The sequence below is a fragment of the Aegilops tauschii genome, chromosome 7 (assembly GCF_002575655.3).
Source record: "Aegilops tauschii subsp. strangulata cultivar AL8/78 chromosome 7, Aet v6.0, whole genome shotgun sequence".
NCBI classification, from domain to species: Eukaryota; Viridiplantae; Streptophyta; class Magnoliopsida; order Poales; family Poaceae; genus Aegilops; species Aegilops tauschii.
Genome location: NC_053041.3, coordinates 254366756 through 254385835, shown reverse-complemented (window position 1 = coordinate 254385835; position 19080 = coordinate 254366756). Strand labels below are relative to the sequence as shown.

The 19080-nt window shown below is 45.4% G+C and overlaps 2 protein-coding genes across 3 annotated transcripts; one reads left to right on the top strand and one right to left on the bottom strand.

Annotated features, from left to right (window-relative positions):
* Positions 1–3564: 3564 nt before the first annotated feature.
* LOC109781617 (retinoblastoma-related protein 1) lies at positions 3565–9752 on the top strand. Of its 2 annotated transcripts, none has more exons than XM_045231722.2 (18): positions 3565–3984; positions 4712–4816; positions 4902–5029; positions 5115–5211; positions 5323–5369; positions 5540–5735; positions 5862–5928; positions 6100–6282; positions 6390–6583; positions 6675–7545; positions 7693–7828; positions 7923–7995; positions 8079–8255; positions 8348–8467; positions 8568–8703; positions 8800–8912; positions 9027–9142; positions 9220–9752. In XM_045231722.2, the coding sequence occupies exons 1-18, from the start codon at positions 3832–3834 to the stop codon at positions 9368–9370; spliced, it is 3063 nt and encodes a 1020-aa protein (XP_045087657.1). In that variant the 5' UTR covers positions 3565–3831; the 3' UTR covers positions 9371–9752. The 2 variants fall into 2 exon arrangements, with proteins under 2 accessions (XP_045087657.1, XP_020195794.1); XM_020340205.4 differs by having other exon boundaries at positions 8797–8912.
* Positions 9753–10650: 898 nt separating this feature from the next.
* On the bottom strand, positions 10651–12797 carry LOC109781615 (uncharacterized). The gene is made up of 4 exons (XM_020340203.4): positions 11982–12797; positions 11666–11824; positions 11083–11347; positions 10651–10967 (listed from the first exon to the last, which is right to left on the bottom strand). The coding sequence occupies exons 1-4, from the start codon at positions 12795–12797 to the stop codon at positions 10933–10935; spliced, it is 1275 nt and encodes a 424-aa protein (XP_020195792.1). The 3' UTR covers positions 10651–10932.
* Positions 12798–19080: the final 6283 nt, after the last annotated feature.

The window sequence follows — 19080 nt, the reverse complement described above, 5'->3', positions numbered from 1 at the left end:
ACACATTTCTATGTCCTTCCACAAAGTATATGCACATTCAAAGTTTTGCATCTGAACAAGCACATTTGTAGGTAATCCTCTAATGATAAGATTGACGGTTCTAAGATTATGAAGCATGCCAATTTCCTCTTCATGAGTGGGGTGCAAGGGATCAATAGGAGACACGTAAGGACAATGAACATACTTTCTCAAGTTAAATTCATTAAAGATAGCAAGCATTTCATTTTCCCAAGAGTTATTGTACTCTCCATCAAGTATGAGCACTCTACATCTAAGACTCCCCAAATTAGACACATCCATCTTCTTCCAATGGTGATTAAACCGAAGCAACGGAGACCAAAGCTCTGATACCAATTGTAGGGTCGAAGAAGATAGGTCTAGAGGGGGGTGAATAGACTCTTAACCAACCAAAGGTGCAGTTTTTAAATTTCTTGATATCTAGGCTGATTTTGGCACTAGTTAAGATATCACCAAGACTACCCACACATGCATATCTAGAAATAAAGCAACGGAAATAATAAAACATGCATTTGTGCGGGAAGTCAAGGGGTAGAGATGGAAGATCAAACGCAATGAAGACACGGTGATTTTTGGTGTGGTTCCAATAGGTGTTGCTATCGTACGTCCATGTTGATGGAGACTTCAACCCATGGAGGGTAACGACTGCACGAGTCCACGGAGGGCTCCACCCTCGAAGGGTCGACGAGAAGCAAACTTGTCTATTCCATCATGGCTTACGTCCACGAGGGACTGGCCTCACTCATGGTAGATCTTCACGAAGTAGGCGATCTCCTTGCCATTACAAACTCCTTGGTTCAACTCCACAAGATCTTGGAGGCTCCCAAGTGACACCTAACCAATTTAGGAGACACCACTCTCCAAAAGGTAATAGCTGTGTAGTTGATGATGAACTCCTTGCTCTTGTGCTTCAAATGATAGTCTCCTCAACACTCAATCACTCTCTCACGGGCTTGGGTAGGAGAGGGCTTGGAGTGTAAAGCAACTTGGGGGGCTAGAAATCAAGATTCAAATGGTTGGATTGCAATCTCTTGATCTCAATACATGAGTATGTGGTTCTCTCTCCAAAAATGAATGGTGGAAGTGTAGATTCGTTCTGATTGCTCTCTTAGAGAGTAGGTGGAGGTGGAGGGATATTTATAGCCTTCTCCCAAAATCCAACCGTTCACACTTTCGACTCAACTCGGTGATACCGGAGCAAAATCTCGATGAGACCGACCTGCGCAAAAGATATGAGCGTTGGGCTTTTCGGTGGGACCGAATTGGAAATCTCGGACATACCGATATGCGATAACCTAGGCCGAACTTCGTTTCAGTAGTTCCGATCATTTAACTCGATAATTCTGAAATGAACGAATTGGTTCACAGAAATTTGGTCGTTGCAACTCGGTGAAACCGATCGCAGTCTCGGTGAGACCGAAATTCTAGGGTTTGGCTTTGGCAGTGTATAGGATAGGCTCGGTGGGTCCGGGATAGATGTTTTCGGTGGGACCAAGATGGAACTTTAGGGTTTGGACATATGAGATTTGGAGAAGGTCTTTGAGGATTTTTGGAGCAATATCACTAAGCATTTGAGCAATTGAGTCATGATCAAAACCTCATCCCATTTTAATAGTATTTGCTTTCCTATAGACTCAGTGTGATCTTGGATCACTTAACAAAAAATGAAGAGTCTTGAAGCTTTGCCAATTCCATGTCCTTAGCATTTTGAAGGGGTACACATCCTCATGTCCTTGCCATGCCACTATTGAACTTATCTGAAATATACTAGATAAAGATGTTAGTCCAACAATATGTATGTTGACATGAATTACCAAAACCACCAAGGGAGCAAATGTGCTTTCATAATCCCCAGCCGACCGAGACGCTAACGATAAGTGATATCCTCAACATTGGCTGCGAACGGCAGCGACGTGCAACGACCAAGGTGAAGGTGAGAAAAACGAGGGGAGAAAGGAGGGGATCAAGGATGCCGGGGCCACCAGGGTTCCTAAAAATCATGGGGTTATGTTGATGGTCGGGGTAGTGGCTAACAACAACGGTGGGGAAGGTTCAGGGAAGGGCGGCACAACGAGGTGGTGCGTGGTAGAGTCTGTTGGATGCGGGTGGTTGAGGCATGTGGTTGGTTGAAGACAAGCGTGAGAAAGAAAGAGATGAGGAGGTCGAAAACGAACAATGTTGATATGTCTTCATAGGATTTTTATAACAAATAATAATGACATGTACTTTCTTCGTTCTTTTTGTTTGTCCACGCATATAGCATTGAATCTACCTCTATGGTTGACAAAAATTACCCACTACACTACGCATAAGTGAAACAAACGTTTCGCTCAGAAAAGAAACGAGTACTGCAAAGGAGAAGATGCCTAGGCCCATGGCGGGATGACTAAGCAAACAAGCTTTAGTTAATGAACAAAGAAGAAAGAAGGGATGACTAAGCAAACCGTTTTTTTATTCGTGGACCTTGAAACACTAGCTCATATGTTGTTTCCTTCTATTCGGCTTGCTCAACATGCCCATTAATGAGCTTCAAGCTTCGCCAGTTGACCCAATAAATTTGATAAAAGGCGGTATTCCGTTTCGTTGTCCATGCCGCACGCTACCAAATTGAACTTTTAAGAGAGAGAGCACATTGTAATTAATTCCGTTACTAGAGAAAAGCAAACACATTGAGCAGTTTTTACCGATATGCTTTTTTCTAGACCTTGACGTGCACCTTTATGTCATAGGCGGGCGAACCTTTCGGATGCTGTAGTGCCGCATTCTGGCCATGAACGGGTGCGCCGTTTGGATGTTGTCGTACCACATTTATGAACATTTGGATGAACACATTAATTTTCTCACCCGTTAGGCTGTCAGAACAACTCACGTATGTGCTAAAGTTGTTAAAAGAAACAACGACACAACATATAGTACATGCTACTATTATGTTATACTCTCTCCTTCTCAAAATATAAGACACATTTGACTTTGTACGGTCTTTGACACATGACCTTGAGCATTAATAGTACAAAAATGTACCGATTGAACATCTCTAAATTGTTGATTCTCAACAAAGAAACATTTGTAAATTGCATCGTCGCATTTGTCATGCAAAACCATTTTGTTTCATATGTCTATATAGTACTCTCTCCATTTCAAAATAGATGACTCAACTTTATACTAATTTTAGTACAAAATTAATACAAAGTTGAGTCATCTATTTTGGAACGGAGGGAGTAGTTTTGTAGACATACAATAAGTAAAAATCTTACTCAAAGTTGCACGGTAAAGACAAGAAAAAGTGAAGCGCACTTTATATTTATATTTTGATGAGAAGGAGGTACTTTATATTGATATATTTTGATGAGAAGGAGGGAGTTCAACGGCATCCGTGGAATCGGTACAAGTGTATGCAGCACTGAACCCCACAGGAGCACGGAACTGTATGAATCGTGCATCGCAAGCCTCTCACCGTCAGACCGAGCCGGACACGTTCCGCCGCCGCGAGCCGCACGTGGCCGCGGATCCCGACATCCCCCACCGCCGTATAGGGCCCGCCCAGCCCAGGGCAGGGCAGATCTCCCGCCATCTCCGTCGCGCCTCTCCCGCCAAAACCCCGCGCGGGCCCACCGCGCAGCCGCCGCACCGGACATAAAAATCCTCTCTTTTGGCGCGCACTCCCACCTCTTCTCCCCTGCCCTGCCTCCCACACCCTTCTCCGCCACGCCGCCCCACCGCAACAACCCTACTCTCCCAGCCGCACCGGCTCGCCGGAGTCCATAGCCTCCAGATTCCGCCCGTCCCCGGAGGTCCTACTGGGGGAGGCAGCCTATGGACGGAGCAGACGCGCCGCAGCCCGCGAGGTCGGGGTCGGGGGTCACGGCGTGCTCCACGTCCACGGCCCAGGGGAGGATGAACGGCGGCGCCAACGCCAGCAACAACGCCGCCGCCGCAATGGAGGAGCGCTTCGCTGACGTCTGCAAGGTATGGGCTCCCAATCAATCGCCTTCTTTCCCCTTCTTGGACCAGGGGTTCAGTTCTTGGTGCCGATCTGTTGCTACTTTCCCCGCTTAGATTGTCTCCGCCAAGATTCAATAAGAAGTCATGGCGGGCGTTGCGCCATTCTCAAATTTTGCGGTCTCGGCCCAATCTTCTCCCGCTCTATATGCTGGATTCGATTCCCGCTTATCTTTTTCATGTACGATTGTTTGGGGGGAAATTTCTCATCTTTTCGGTCCCCATCCTCCAGATCCTTGGGATTCTGCGCTCTCGTCCCCTTGGATTACATTGTCTTCTCGCCCCTTCAGATTCTTCTGCGGGTTCGGTGTGATTTTGCGCTTATCGCTTTCAAATCCTCTGGGGGCGGTGCTATTTCGCGATTATCTTAGCGGCATCTTTTTCGGGCGAGTGATTTTCTAGCGGTAAATTTCTGTGACCTGTGGTTACTACCTCCAAATCTTGAAAAATTGCATTCTTTACTGTTAATTCGTGCTATCTCTTGTAGTACAACTCATGTGTTCTATATCCGTCTCAACTCAACACGAGCCAAACTCATTTACCTGCAGTCAGAGTGTATTGAATTATTTATTCCGCCTGATCTTTGACCATGATTTAGGGCAGACGACAAGCTTCCATCTTGTGCGCTATTTCCATGTCTTGAGTTTTTGTTCATTATCTAATCCTGCCAACTACTCTATTTGCCGGCGAACAGAGGAAGCTAGTGCTCGACGAGAGCACGACGAGGCAGGCGATGCAGCTGTTTAAGGAGACCAAGATCATCCTCCTGTCCAGCATGTCATCCTTGGGCAGTGGATCGGTAAATCTCGGCGTCTTCATCCACAAACCATGTCATGTTCTGATGTACAGCAGCAGCTAAAATTTGTGTTTCTTGTGCTTAATAGCCCGAGGAGATTGAGAGGTCCTGGTGCGCTTGTGTCCTTTACTGCGTGTCAAAGCTCGGCAACGCAGGGAAGGCCAAGGAAGACCGTGGCATCACGCTGCGCCAGATTTTGAGGGCATTCGATCTCAAGTGAGCACTGCAGTTTTTCTTCTAACCAAGTTCTCAGTTAATTGCTTTAGCTAGTCTGTTTCTCATCTCTGTCGATGCTCTGCAGGATTGTTGATTTTTTCAAGGAGATGCCTCAGTTCTGCATAAAGGTTGGATTCATTCTGACTGGTCTCTATGGTTCAGATTGGGAGAAGAGGCTTGAGGTATTTAATTATGCACACACAAAAATGGCTTATCCCCTGTTTTGAGAACTGAAACACATATTATGTGTTCATCCCTTACTGATTAATGCCATTTATTTGTTTTGTGTTCAGTTACAGGAGCTGCAGGCCAATCTTGTCCATTTATGCTCCCTAGGCCGGTAAGTTCCTCTGCATGTAACCTAAAATGCCCACATGGCAACTCTGTTCACTGAATCTTAGCTCATTTGCTGCTGCACTCATCGCTCTTTTTTGTAGTTTTTTCCTGGTCTTGAGCATTTATGAACTAGTATTGTGTTTGACAAGCGGCAGCGATGTTTCTCTTGTTCAGGCATTACAGGCGCGCATACCAGGAGCTATTCCTCTTAAATGATGGCAAACCTGCAAATAATTCTTCAGAGCTAAATGTGCAACAAGCTTCTGAATATTATGACTTTGGATGGTTACTCTTCTTAGTTCTGAGAAACCAAGCATCAAGCGCCGTGAAGAATCTTTTAACATCCACAACTGAGTTGGTTTCTGTGTTGGTAAGGACTCCCTACTATTATCTATCTCAGATGTGTTGCCTGATCTTCTCTTCATATGCAACGAGACAAAATGTCCGTGTATGATATTAGTCTAACTTGTAAACACTGAATACTTATTGCTTGCAGGCTGTGCTTATTATTCATATCCCCGTGCGGTTAAGGAACTTCAGCATCGAGGATTCGTCCTGCTTTGGTAATGATTCCCTCTTTGTTTTGACTATTTTCATGCTCAGCTTGTTTGGTAGCTACATCCTTTTTATCTGAAAAGGAGGTTAAACCCTAGCCTCTGCATCGATTGGTGCACACAGCCATTGGCAGTTACAGCTTTAAACTGATGGATGCTGTTTATATTGATTTAAATCAGCTAAGAAGTCAGATAAGGGAGTCAATCTTATTGCATCCCTCTGTGAAAGATATCTTACCTCAGAAGATGAGTTGAGCAAAGCATTGCAGAAGACAAACATTCTCATAAAGGATATTTTAAAAAAGAAACCATGCTCGGATGTTTCAGAGTGCCAGCAGGGCAGTTTATCGTTTATTGATCCAGGTATGAGTCTGGGCTGCAAACAGAAGTTCTTAAAGTTTTGACTCTATGTTTGTCTTTCATGAATTTTTTGTTGGCCAATGTCACAGCTACTTTGTTCTTTAATGCAGAGGGCTTGACGTTTTTCAAGAATTTTCTTGAGGAAGATTCATTGAAATCAAGTTTGCAGGTCCTGGAAAAGGAATATGTGAATGGACTTGATACAAAGGGAGAACTAGATGCACGGATGTTTGCTAATGAAGAGGACAGTTTGCTTGGCAGTGGAAGTCTGTCAGGAGGTGCCCTTAAATTGCCGGGCACAAAGGTAATTACTAATGAGCCTATGCCTGTTCCTACATTCTTCCATAGCTCAAAAGCTTTGATCTTTACTAACCTAATTATCTGTGATCTTGCAGAGAAAGTATGACGATGTTATGGCCTCACCTACCAAATCAACAGCAAGTCGAGCCCCAATGTCTCCTCCACGTTTCTGTCCGTCACCTAATGGAAATAGCTTCTGCAACTCAAAGATGGCTCCTTTCACCCCAGTGAGCACAGCCATGACAACTGCCAAGTGGCTTCGAAGTGCAATATCGCCTCTCCCTTCCAAACCTTCTGGGGAGTTGCTGCGCTTCTTCTCTGCATGTGATAAGGATGTAACAGATGACATCACATGCAGAGCTGCCATTATACTTGGAGCCATATTCACAGGCAGTTCTTTTGGTGAGCGTATGTGTACTAGTTTGCGAAACACAAGCGGGATGGATGCTATCTGGACAGAGCAAAGGAAAATGGAAGCTCTTAAGCTGTACTATAGAGTTCTGGAGTCAATGTGCAGAGCAGAGTCACAGATCTTGAGTGGGAGCAATCTTACGTCACTTCTGTCTAATGAGCGATTCCATCGTTGTATGATTGCCTGTTCTGCTGAGTTAGTTCTGGCCACTCACAAGACAGTCACAATGATGTTCCCAGCTGTGCTGGAGAAAACTGGCATAACAGCTTTCGATTTGAGCAAAGTCATAGAGAGCTTTGTCAGACATGAAGATTCACTTCCACGAGAGTTGAAACGTCATTTGAATTCACTTGAGGAGCGACTTCTGGAAAGCATGGCATGGGAGAAAGGCTCCTCAATGTACAATTCCTTAATTGTTGCTAGACCTACATTGTCTGCAGAAATAAACCGGCTAGGTTTACTGGCTGAACCAATGCCTTCGCTTGATGCTATTGCGGTGCATCATGATATTTCACTGGGTGGCCTTCCACCTCTCCCATTTCATAAGCAACCAGGTAGCAGTTTTGGGAAGTCACCACTAACATATGCCTGTTATATCATGTTTTCGAATCTGTGCTGCTATTTGAGTAGCATTTTTAGGGCTTTCCCACTTGGTATATGAAGTTACTAAACTTCCTGTGTGTCAATGATATTTTCTGTAGATAAAGATGAAGTTAGATCTCCCAAAAGAGCATGTACTGAAAGGAGAAATGTGCTGGTGGACAACTCATTTAGATCACCAGTAAAGGATGTCATCAAATCAAAGTTTCTACCTCCTCTTCAGTCGGCGTTTGCAAGGTTTGACATTTCTTCCTGATTCCTATGTGAACTCTTCAGGTTAGCGAGGCGAGATGCTAAACTGAAACTTTGCCTTCTGTGTTCTTAATTGCAGCCCAACAAGACCTAATCCGGCAGCAGGAGGAGAAACATGCGCAGAGACAGGAATAGGTGTATTCTTGAGCAAGGTGGGTTATTGTTTTTGATGCAATGTAATGTGATGCACTAAAATGCTTGCTGATCATACTGTACCCTTTTTGCCCCCCTGCAGATAACAAAACTTGCAGCCATTAGAATCAAATGTCTCTGTGAAAGATTGCAACTTAGTCAGCAAATTCTGGAGCGAGTATACTCCCTTGTCCAGCAAATTATCAGCCAACAAACCGCTCTTTTTTTCAACAGGCACATTGACCAGATCATACTGTGCTGCATATATGGAGTTGCAAAGGTATGTTTAAATTACCACTGTCCTTGGAAAACCTTCAGATAAAGGCCTTGCTCGCTACAATTATTTTACTGTCCATATATCTTTTTTCACAGATATCTCAACTAGCCCTTACCTTCAAGGAGATTATTTTCAGCTACAGAAAACAGTCTCAATGCAAGCCACAGGTTTTCCGTAGTGTTTATGTTAATTGGCCATCAAGGAGCCGCAGCGGGGTAAAACTTCACCTTGTTTTAATTGTTCAAGGGATTTTTTCCCCTTTTTCAATTGGCTGGTATTCTGAAGGGAGTATCTGATAAACTGTTTTCATGACAGAAAATAGGAGAGGACCATGTTGATATCATCACTTTCTACAACGAAGTATTTATTCCTACCGTCAAGCCTTTGTTGGTGGATCTTGGACCTGGTACCAGTCCAAACAGAAACAATGAGCCAAAAAGTGGTGGTGATGGTATGCATTGATTAGCTGAAAATAAGCAAGATTGTTCAAATACTTGATTTGCAAATGATTTTTCTGAAGTGTTTGTTTTTTTTGTCACATCAGCAGCCCCATTTCCAGAATCTCCTCGGCTGTCTAGGTTTCCGAACCTTCCTGACATGTCTCCAAAGAAAGTTTCTGCCACTCATAATGTATATGTCTCCCCGCTACGATCGTCAAAGGTGAAAAAGTTTCTATGCTTTATTTAGCAATCATCCTGGTCATGTTTGACTCTAAATTGTTGCACTAGTCCTTGATCAATGTTGCTGACAGTGTGATAAAATTGATGATTTCAGATGGACACCCTGCTTTCGCCGAGCTCCAAGAGCTATTACGCGTGTGTCGGGGAGAGCACCCATGCATTTCAGAGCCCCTCCAAGGATCTGAATGCGATTAACACCCGCCTAAACAGGTAAAAACCAGAGCCTGGAAATTGTCCTCGTTCGACTGTCAAGAAGCAAATCATGAGAACACTTGCAATTTGTGCAGCGGGAAGAAAGTTAATGGAAGGCTCAACTTCGACGTGGTGAGCGATCTGGTGGTGGCCCGAAGCCTGAGCGACCAGAACGGCGGCTCCGCTGCTGCGATGGCGGTCTTCGGCACCAGGACGCCGGTAAAGGGCGAGCAGCAGGACCCTTAGCTTGGTCGTGCGGCGTCGCCATCACGACCTATATTGATACAAATGCTAATCTGTTAGGTGTGAGCCTGATCTAGTAGTGTTAGATGTTTTAGTCTCTGATGATCTGTGTTCCCTGACATGGGGAGTCACTCTGTGTGAGCAGCTCTTTACTCTTGTGATATATAAAAAGAAGGGCTGCCCTGAGGGAGGGACCCCCTGACCTGTGCCGCGTGGATTCTGATTTTTGAGCCTCTCTTGGTTTGCAAGGGGTTTATGCTAATGTCAGCGATAAGTAGTAGTACTAGCTCTGTTTCTAAATGTAAGATGTTTTGACGGTCAAAACGTCCTATGTTGGTGAACAGAGGGTGTAACAATTTTGCAAATGAGGGCTGCCTTTTCTTTCTTTGTTTGGAAGCTACTAACTTATCTATTTTGACTATTCTGTCTGTCATGGTGTAACCACTGTTACTGATGAATGATAGCGTAAAAGACTTGTTTCCAAATCTTTTCAGCGTGATGTACTGAAGTACTCCAGTATTGTTGAATGATGTTGATAGAAATCCAGGCCCACTGGAAATCAACATTTTTTTTCACAACTACCTCTACCAAAATACTTGTCAGGGGAACTTGTACTAGTTTTCTCCGGCTATAAGTATTCTGGTACAGATGTAGTAGTAGTTTGCTGAGAAATAGTTTTTTTTGAGGGAAATGCTGAGAAATAGCTGGAGCTCCTTCACTGCTTCAACTTCTTCTTTTTTCTTATTTTTGTCGATGAGAACGTCTTCTCTCATTGAATGTGCATTGCTGAAAATTCTGAAATAAATGCGAGCATCAGGATTTGAACCCTAGTGGGTTAGGGATACCACAATCCGTCTAACCATCCAACCACAAGTTGGTTCGCTTTACTAGTTCAACTTCTAACACGTTGTTTTCTGATGATGGAAGAAAGAACATTTCCTTAGCTTACAAGTATCCAGAGTGTACGTGTTCTAGTGGAAGAGTCTATTTGTGGGTAGAGTCTGATTATCTCTTAGATGGACCCACCCAATCTAGTTTATTAGTATTCAGGGTGTGTTGAATTATATTGCGCTAACTGACCTAAAGGGTCTATATAAGGACATATCAACCTTGCCACGAAGCAAGAAATGAAATATCGAGTTCCTACCTATGCTCTCTTCTACCCCTTCAATTCTCCAGTCCTTTTCCCTATAACCCAACGTCTACACGGCTACAACCTTCGCGTCCAGCGAGTATCCCACCCTAAAACCTCCTTAGCCAACGTCAGCTACAACAACTTACTATTATATCGACACTAGTTTCTCTTATGGCGGTGATCAACTCATACAACTCAGCTTCATATACACGACTACTGATAACAATTAATTATAGAACATCAGGTCCATCGAAACGACATTGCTCACTGACTGGTGACTGCTTCTGTATATTAGCTAGTAATACTAGTATGACAAAAACACATCCATCGTATAACTATGACGATTGATCCACGGTGATTGTTTCAGCTTCTCCACTCCTCACCATTTGCATTGCACTCCATTAGCTAGGGGTAGATGATAATCTACTCTTCACATGTTGCTAGACATCCATGCCGGTAGGCACCCTACTCATGCACAGAAGAGAGAACGAGAATTAGTTACACATTTGCAGTTTTCGGAGTATGTTCTTTGAAAAATAGATAGGCCGCAAAAGGAGCGAAACTTTTTAGTGAAACTCACATGGGACTGGGAAACTGAAGCACAGGGATGGCGCCGGAGTCGGCTGCTGCGGCTCGGCCACGAGGATGTAGACCAGGCCCATGACGCCGGTGTGCTGGCGGTCGCTGCTGTAGTTGGAGACGATGGTCAGCACCTCGCCGTCGCTGACCTTGATGGATCCTGGCTTAGGGTAGCACGTCGACATGCCAACGATGTAGTTCGCCTCGTTCCCTGCCTCCTTCCCCGTGCCGTAAGTTGGAAGCGATTCACAAAGAAGGCGTCCGTCCTGTAGCAAGTCCAATGTACCTTAGAAGTTAGGCTTCCCTTCACAAATAACATGTTGTGATGTTACCATTTAGACATCATATATACATATAAGGTCTCATTTAAACCGTGTAATACCCTGTTTGGATTAGCAGAACTGAGCATGGTATTCAGGAATTAATTGAACTCAGTGAATATCAGCTGCTTGGTTGCAGACAGAATTGGAGCTGGAATCCCAATTCCAAGTTTTAGATAGGTAGTATTGAGTGTTTCCCCTCAGAATAACTCTGAGAAGTGCATAAGCACAATAGGTAAAGCGATCAGGGTGCTAATCTATTACCTGGCCATGCAAAGAAGCACCGACTCCTCCGGAGTGCTGGTGCGCAACACTGAACACGATATCTCCTCCACGCGGCAAGGCCGCTCTAGCAGTCTTAGTATGGATGCACTCATTGTTGGCTCGGTTTTCTGCGCTGCATTCCTCGACTTGATACTCAACCTGTAAACCAATGTTTTAATTCATAAAGGAAAAGGAAAAAAGATTGTGTATTTGAATCCGTAAAAAGAAAAAAAATGGTGTATTTGGAAAAATAGGTTAATTTTTAAAAATCTGAAACAGTTGCTGTTGTGGCAACTGGGAAGTAGTATTTGCATACCTTGCAAGAATGTTCAGGAGTTCCATCGAGCATAGCGGTATCCGTAACGTCAAATATGTAAATCTTGACAGGCACCACCGCATCAGTCCAGTCGAGCCACGTCACGGTGTACTGCAAGAACAACTTCCGCACCTCGCCATTGAACCCTTCTTTGACCCGACACTGGGTCTGATCATAGCAGCAAAATAGCCCACCAGTGTAGTTCTTTGAGATTGTGCGCCCATACTCATCAATTGTGACATTGTAAAAGTCGCACTTGCACTCGGTGCAGCTAGGCTTGTCGACCACGCCCCTTGTGTCGATGGCATGAATATTGAGCAACCATTTCTCCTCATAGCCTTCAGGGGCCTTGTCTTCATTGCCAATCTCAATTCCATAAGGATCAGGAACCCATGTGGCAGTGTGGCGAGTCTCGGAACCGAGCCCAAAGTACTGGCCTAGTGTGGTCTTGCACACTCCATCATTCCTTTTAAGCATCCCTTTTGGAAGATTTTGCGTATCGGGGCTCTGACTGTTCTTCAGAGCATAGTATGGTTCTGCAACCCAGTGATGCAGGTAAGTCTCATGGAGCGGGACAGGGACGCCATTCTCATCGACGACCTCTGCATCAAAGCTCTTGACTGCAAGGTGGCCTCGGGGGAAGTCGACATCATGGTGGTACTTGTTTGAGACTGATCCAGGTCCCAATAAGATGGGCGGAGAACGGAACGTCTTTGATTTCAGCAGATGGCCTCTCACGTTGAGGGCTTCAGAGGGTAGGGGGGCGACAGCCGACAGGAGCGAAATGAGCAGCACAGCAGAGCCAGCCATTTTCATCTTGTCAGCAGCTGCAAAAGTCGAGCATCTATCAGAAGAAAGTAGCATCATGCAGAAAAAGAAGCAAACCAACATATGAAGAATCTTCTGTTATATTTGTCTGAAAAAAGGCCTTTTTTTAAGAAAAGGAGGTTAAACCCCCGGCCTCTGCATAAAAAATAATAATAATAAAAGGCCTTTAATAGCAACAAGCATCTATGAACAACAAATTCAGCTAACACCTGAGGAAACAAATAACGGTAGAGCGTCGTACTTCTAACCGTTTTTGAGTGAACATATAACGGCAGAGGTGAACATCTGTTGTTTGGTTCAGGTGTAACTTGTCTTGGGAAAGTAATAAAAGTGGGTATACAGTATAAACTTATGTTCATTGGCAGATTAATTAATTGAAGACAACCATGCCATCAACCTTTAGTAGCCACTGCTGAACCAAGCTGACTATTGAGTATCTTGTACGAGGAGTGTGAAAGCTCCCAGGTCAGGTATTCCATTGAGGAGCAAGGAAGCAACTATGGCTGAAAGTTTTACTAGGCATGTAGAGAAAGACAGCATCCACATGAATACTTGAGTAACTTGACAAGACAAAATTCAACCAATAAACAAGGAGCGTACGTACACCAGCTTGCTTCGTGGTAATCTCCCCTGTGCCAATTCGATAATACAGAAGACAGTAGCTTTCACAGGTGACCTATATATATAGTGTTCAATAAGCATCAAGAGTGATTTGATTGTCCACATAGAGATCGTCACTAACAAGGGGAACTGGATATGGTCAGGCAACAGAAACTCTGAACCTTTCCAACCACTAACGCTATTCTATTTTCTTTTAAATAATATATTACTGATAAAAGAAGGGCGCCCCTGTAAAACTGAGAGGTGCATCGAGACCCAATTCTTGACTTGAACAAGAAGCATCTATCTCCACATAGAAAGGCTTGATTCTCTTGGCCACCAGTAACCCATGTATGTATGTATGTATGTATGTATGTATGTATGAGTCGCAAACAACCAGCAATAAATATACTACTACAAGAAGAGAAAACAGGTTTCTTCCTCTCTTTTGTTTTGATGAATCACAAACATTTTCTTGAAAGGCGAATCGCAGTCATAATCGGGACTGGGCCAAGAGGATATCTAAAGACGAAAAGGTTTCTCTGCCAGTGGATTGATTGATTGATTCAGCAAATTAAAGATACCACAGAAATTGAGAAACCAGAGGATTCTTCGCCGCCGCTACCCTGGCCGATGGGACGGGCCGTGAATGCGCAGGAACCAAAGGGAAGAAGGGAGCAGAGCTAGAAGCAGAGGGAGGGGAAGAGGGAGAGGACGGCGCGTACCAGGAGGGAGAGGGACGGAAGAGGACCGAGGAGCGAACAGGAGGAGGCGGCTGCGCTGTGGGAGTCTGCACAGTTGGGGTGGTGGACGACGGGACTTATAGGGTGCGGGGCGAGGCCACGTGGCGTCGGGCGCTTACGGCAGCGCTTGCGTCGCTGCGTATGGTGATGATTTTTTTCTTGTTTGAGGGAATGGGGATGAAGTTACGCACGCGGGCGAGCCGGTTCACACTTTCTTCTTTCTTTCTAGAAGCTGTGACCATGCTGGACGGATAGTGTTTGGATTCTTTTTTGCAAATCTATTGTTTCTTACAGTACTATTTTGAGTAAATACAGTCGTGCTAAATTTGCATTTTAGTACTAGTACCAAAAAAGGAAATTCCTTCTAGAAACGGCAGACCACGATAGCAAATACTCACCGCCAGCGTTGAGGTGAGGTATGGAGAAAATAGACTGGGTATCGTATCGCTACCGGAGCTGGAGTACGTACACCGTACATGTATCTCCGTCCTAATTTATTGGTTCTTTTTGTATTTTGTGTTAATGATGCGAAGCATCCTACGATCATCCCCATATACTCCCTCCGTTCGAAACTACTTGTCGCAGAAATGGATGTATCTAGACGTATTTTTGTTCTAGATACATCCATTTTCGAGACAAATAATTCCGAACGGAGGGAGTACAATACGACTATTCCCCAAGCCCCAAGTGGACATACGACGAGTCCTCAAGCATACGCCATTGGACACAAGGTAAACCCGTTCCTAAATGTTTCCCCTTTCCATTCGTGCGAGACATGGTTGCTACCTCATACAAAGACACTACTTGTGCTTAGGTACCAAGAAGACCCTCTCGGAGATGTTCGGGGTCATGGACAAGTCCCCAAGCACAAGGATGAAGGAGCACGACGAGAGGAACCGGAGAAAGGCTACATGACCCGGATATCCGGCCCTGGCCCGGACATCCGGCCCCTGAAGATGTCAAGAACAGCAGCAGCCCAGCAACCGAAGTGCTACGGGGCCCGGACATCCGGCCCCTAGGCCCCAGACATCCGGCCCGACGTGAGCCGCCGGACATCCGGCCCCAGCCCGGAAATCTCGCATCCTTCACAGAACGCATCCACGCCAGCCCGGACATCCGGCCCGTCATGAAGCCCCGGACATCCGGCCCGACGCCCGGACATCCGCCCCCTGCCTGCATGCAGTGTATCTCGGCCGAGGCCCATGTACCCCTTCGCCCCTTAGACTATATATACTCCCCCTCCACCTACGTTTTAGGGTTAGCGTTGTGATAGCTCATTTGTGAGATAGAGCCTTGCTCATCCATACGGATCTACTCCTTGAGAGAGACCGCGGCCCCTCCACGGAGAAGATCCCCCTTGGATTCAAGACCCCCTCTTGGGTGGCCCCATCAAGACCTCCTCACGGAGAAGAACCGGTTACCCTTTGTATCGTCCTTTGTTGATCGTGGATCTTGTATCTCCTCTCGCGTTTCGAGGATCTAGCACATGTGTGACCGTATCTTGTTGGTTTGAGTGATTTTCTTGTGTTTTCCCTCATGTTTCCCCTCGTGTTCTTCGTGTTCTTAGTTGGGATTCACTCCTTTTGTGAAAGATCGGCCGTATAGGGTTCCACCCTACATCATCTTGGTATCATGAGCCACGTTGATCACGATTTCAGAGCCTCCCCTCTTCTTTTTCTAGCCTAGTTTTGTTGTGTCCTTCCCCAATTTCGAAAATCCCCACCAAAAATAGCCGCCCAATTTTTTTTGTGATTTGTTGGTGTGATGAAGTTTTGTTGGATTTAATCCATGGATTTGCTTTGTTACGAGTGGATCTAGCTTTCCCCCAATTTTTCCCACTTTCCATCCACAAAATCTCTCCAATTTTGCCCCCGAAATCATCAATTTCCGCCCCCAAAATCGAGTTCCTCGAGTTCATCCTCGAATTTGGAGCCCGGACATCCGGCTTGTAGCCCCGGACATCCGGCCCGTGGCCCGACATCCGGCTCCCGAAGTGCAATTTCGCCGCGGTTCTGGACATCAGGTTCCGGAAATCCGGCCCGAGCCCCGGATGTCCGGCCCCTGGCATTTCAACCTTCGGTGTTTCACCGTTTTGACCATAACTAATTCATCCAGAGTCCGTTTTTGACGTTCTTTAGCTCGTTTTGAAGCTATTGACATCCCCATCACACAAAAATACTTCCAAAACCATTTGACTCCATCAAATTTTTGGAACTTTGGCATCTTTGCCTAGGGCTTCCACCATATCATCCGCATAACCACCACCGACTTCTGCAACCTAACCAATTTTCTTTCCCATTCCATTTGTGGTTGTTTGAGTTGTGACTTGAGTCTCCCAAGGTGTTTAGGCTACTTAGGGACGGTTGCTTCTTCATCAACCACCACCACCACTTTCGCATAGGCTTGCCCACCATACACTTCCGCCACCCCAACTTAACCTAATTTTGTTTGAGTTGTGAGTTGTGTCTCCTAAGGTGTTTCAGCTATTTAGGAACCGTGCTTCCAACTCCGACACCGTGTATAGTCCACCACCTTACCCTCCACTTCCGCATTGCGTACTCCAAAACCCATCAACGCATTTCCGCAATCCCTTTGAGCTTCTGCAAAACCACCACTGCTTTCCGCTATCACCATTTGACATTTAAGATTTTGAGTTCGCGGTTTTTCCGTTTCCTAAGGTGTTTCGGCTAATTAAGGACGGTTCGACATCAAGAACACCGCCACTCATCATCGCCACGAGGTCGTCATCGACATTGACCACTTCATCATTATCTGGCCTTGCTTACACATGCCAAACCATTGACGGTAACCTCGACGACATCCATTGTATATTCTCCTTGCCATTGCATTGATAACACCTAGCCCATTTTGCGTCACTTGCCTATCGAGACTAGCCTTTGAGTATTGACGGCAACGTTACTTGTGCACATTAGTGATCTACACCATCCATTGCATACATACCATATCATATTGGTATCATATCATCCCTTGTGCCACAAGATTGTTCCCGCATATACACAATTGCTATCTTGGTTTGTGCATTTCGCAAAGTGGCCATACAAAAGAAAAAAAGAGAATAAGCTTTTAAGCAAAAAAAAGAGTGAACAAAGAGGTTGTAAGAAATAGCCATAACATCATACCACATTGCATAAGATTGTCATATCCGATCATCTTGGATCAAACACCGGGAACCATATATACATAGCATAATTGGGATAGAAGTCGTTGCATTTTTGTCTCCTATAGGTTGTGCACAAGTGTCGTATCCGCCTATTGAGCAATCGTGCTAGCGTCTCTCTAGAGTTGTGCAACAAGAGCATTTTCCGTGGATTCCACATTTTGAGCTCAATCCTTGGTTGCACGACCCCATTTATCTATCTGTGTGTGCATTTCTGTGTGCCACATATTGCTATTGGTCTACTTATTTCACTTGCGAATTTGTGAATCTCTTTCAACATTATTGACTCTTGCTAACATTTTGCATCAAATTTTTGTGCCACTATCCTCACCGAGCTCCACCATAAGCCTTACTTGTGCAGGTGTGAGAAATTGACAAGATCGGTACCAATTGTGCTATTTCCTTGTTACATTATTGAGTGATCATTGATCCATCTTCAACATCGGTCAAGGTACATTTGGTATAGTTCTTCTCTTTCTCCCACTCATATTTGCTCGAGTCTTGTGATGGATAGGCAAGGCATTTCATCTCCGGTCTTCGACAACAACGACGGCGCGAACAACTACATCACCAAAGCATCCATCTTCGATCTACAACGACAAATGCAAGGTGCACAATCAAGATTGCGAGAGCGCATCGACAACCTCGCCATCGACATACGAGACTCCGAAGCACATACAAGAGACTACTTCGACAACAAGCTTTCCGCACAAAAGGAGGAGAACAATGCATGGATGGAGGAGATTCGGACCTTGTTGATCAACCGTTCTTCCCCTTCATCATCCTCAAGGCGACGGCGAGCAAGTCAACCATCTTCGGAGCGCCCAAGCGATACATGCGCAAGTCGTCCACGTCCACATCTCCATGGCGACCACCATCACGTTCATGATCCACATCGTCATGAAGGGAAAATCACCTCCAAGCATCATGTGCACGACGATGACGAACGACATCTACTACGAGCTCAAGTGCGACAACGACACCATCATCATGAAGATGCTCCACAAGTGCAAACGTACAAGTCCCAACAAGCCCTACTTCACGCCAAGTCCAAGCTTCATGAGCAAAAGAGAAGACCGCGAGACGAGCACCATCAAGACGGAGCTACGGCTACCACCACCACTTCGGCATCTTCGCCAAGTGCTATCAAGGCATCTTCGCCTTTGGACGTACGGCATCTTCGCCTACTTCCCACGAGTTCGCCTACATCGACATCTTCAACAACGAGGCAATCAACTACGAACGAGGGCGACACTTCCATCTTCGGAAGCCCCTCAAGGAAGATGGCCGAGCATGGGAATTTCCCTTCGGTCATGGAGACGAGCTACGATGTGCCACATCATATGGGCCTCCAACAACAAGACGGCGACAAGAAGGTCGAGCTAGGGCCATCCCCTTCGACTACGGCGACGAGCATGAACCTCTTCAACAACATGAAGACGGCGCCCATTTTGGACTCCTACTCCGAGTCAAGCTACGAGACCGCGCATGAGACACTCTCTTTGGTCTCGAAGGAGAGTGATGTTTTGCCATATCCTACGGCATTTATCTTTGGAGGCATTTTGGATGAGAAGGTTGAGCATGGGACTATCCCTTCAACCAAGGCGGCGATACGAGTTGAGCATGGAGATATTTGCACCAACATCTCTCCGACACCCACATATGAAGAGATGCCCCAATTCCCATGTGAGGAGAGCCACCCCACCATGAGTGATATGAGTGACTCCACCATATGTGACATTGAGTGCAT

Bases quoted from the DNA above. Each gene is read 5' to 3' on its own strand.
- LOC109781615 (XM_020340203.4), bottom strand. From the start codon at position 12,797: ATGAAAATGGCTGGCTCTGCTGTGCTGCTCATTTCGCTCCTGTCGGCT. The intron at 11,825-11,981 runs GTATGCAAATAC...ATTGGTTTACAG, and splicing joins CTCCTGAACATTCTTGCAAG to GTTGAGTATCAAGTCGAGGA. The intron at 10,968-11,082 runs GTGAGTTTCACT...GTGCATGAGTAG, and splicing joins CTTCAGTTTCCCAGTCCCAT to GGTGCCTACCGGCATGGATG.
- LOC109781617 (XM_020340205.4), top strand. From the start codon at position 3,832: ATGGACGGAGCAGACGCGCCGCAGCCCGCGAGGTCGGGGTCGGGGGTC. The intron at 7,546-7,692 runs GTAGCAGTTTTG...TATTTTCTGTAG, and splicing joins CCCATTTCATAAGCAACCAG to ATAAAGATGAAGTTAGATCT. The intron at 9,143-9,219 runs GTAAAAACCAGA...CAATTTGTGCAG, and splicing joins ATTAACACCCGCCTAAACAG to CGGGAAGAAAGTTAATGGAA.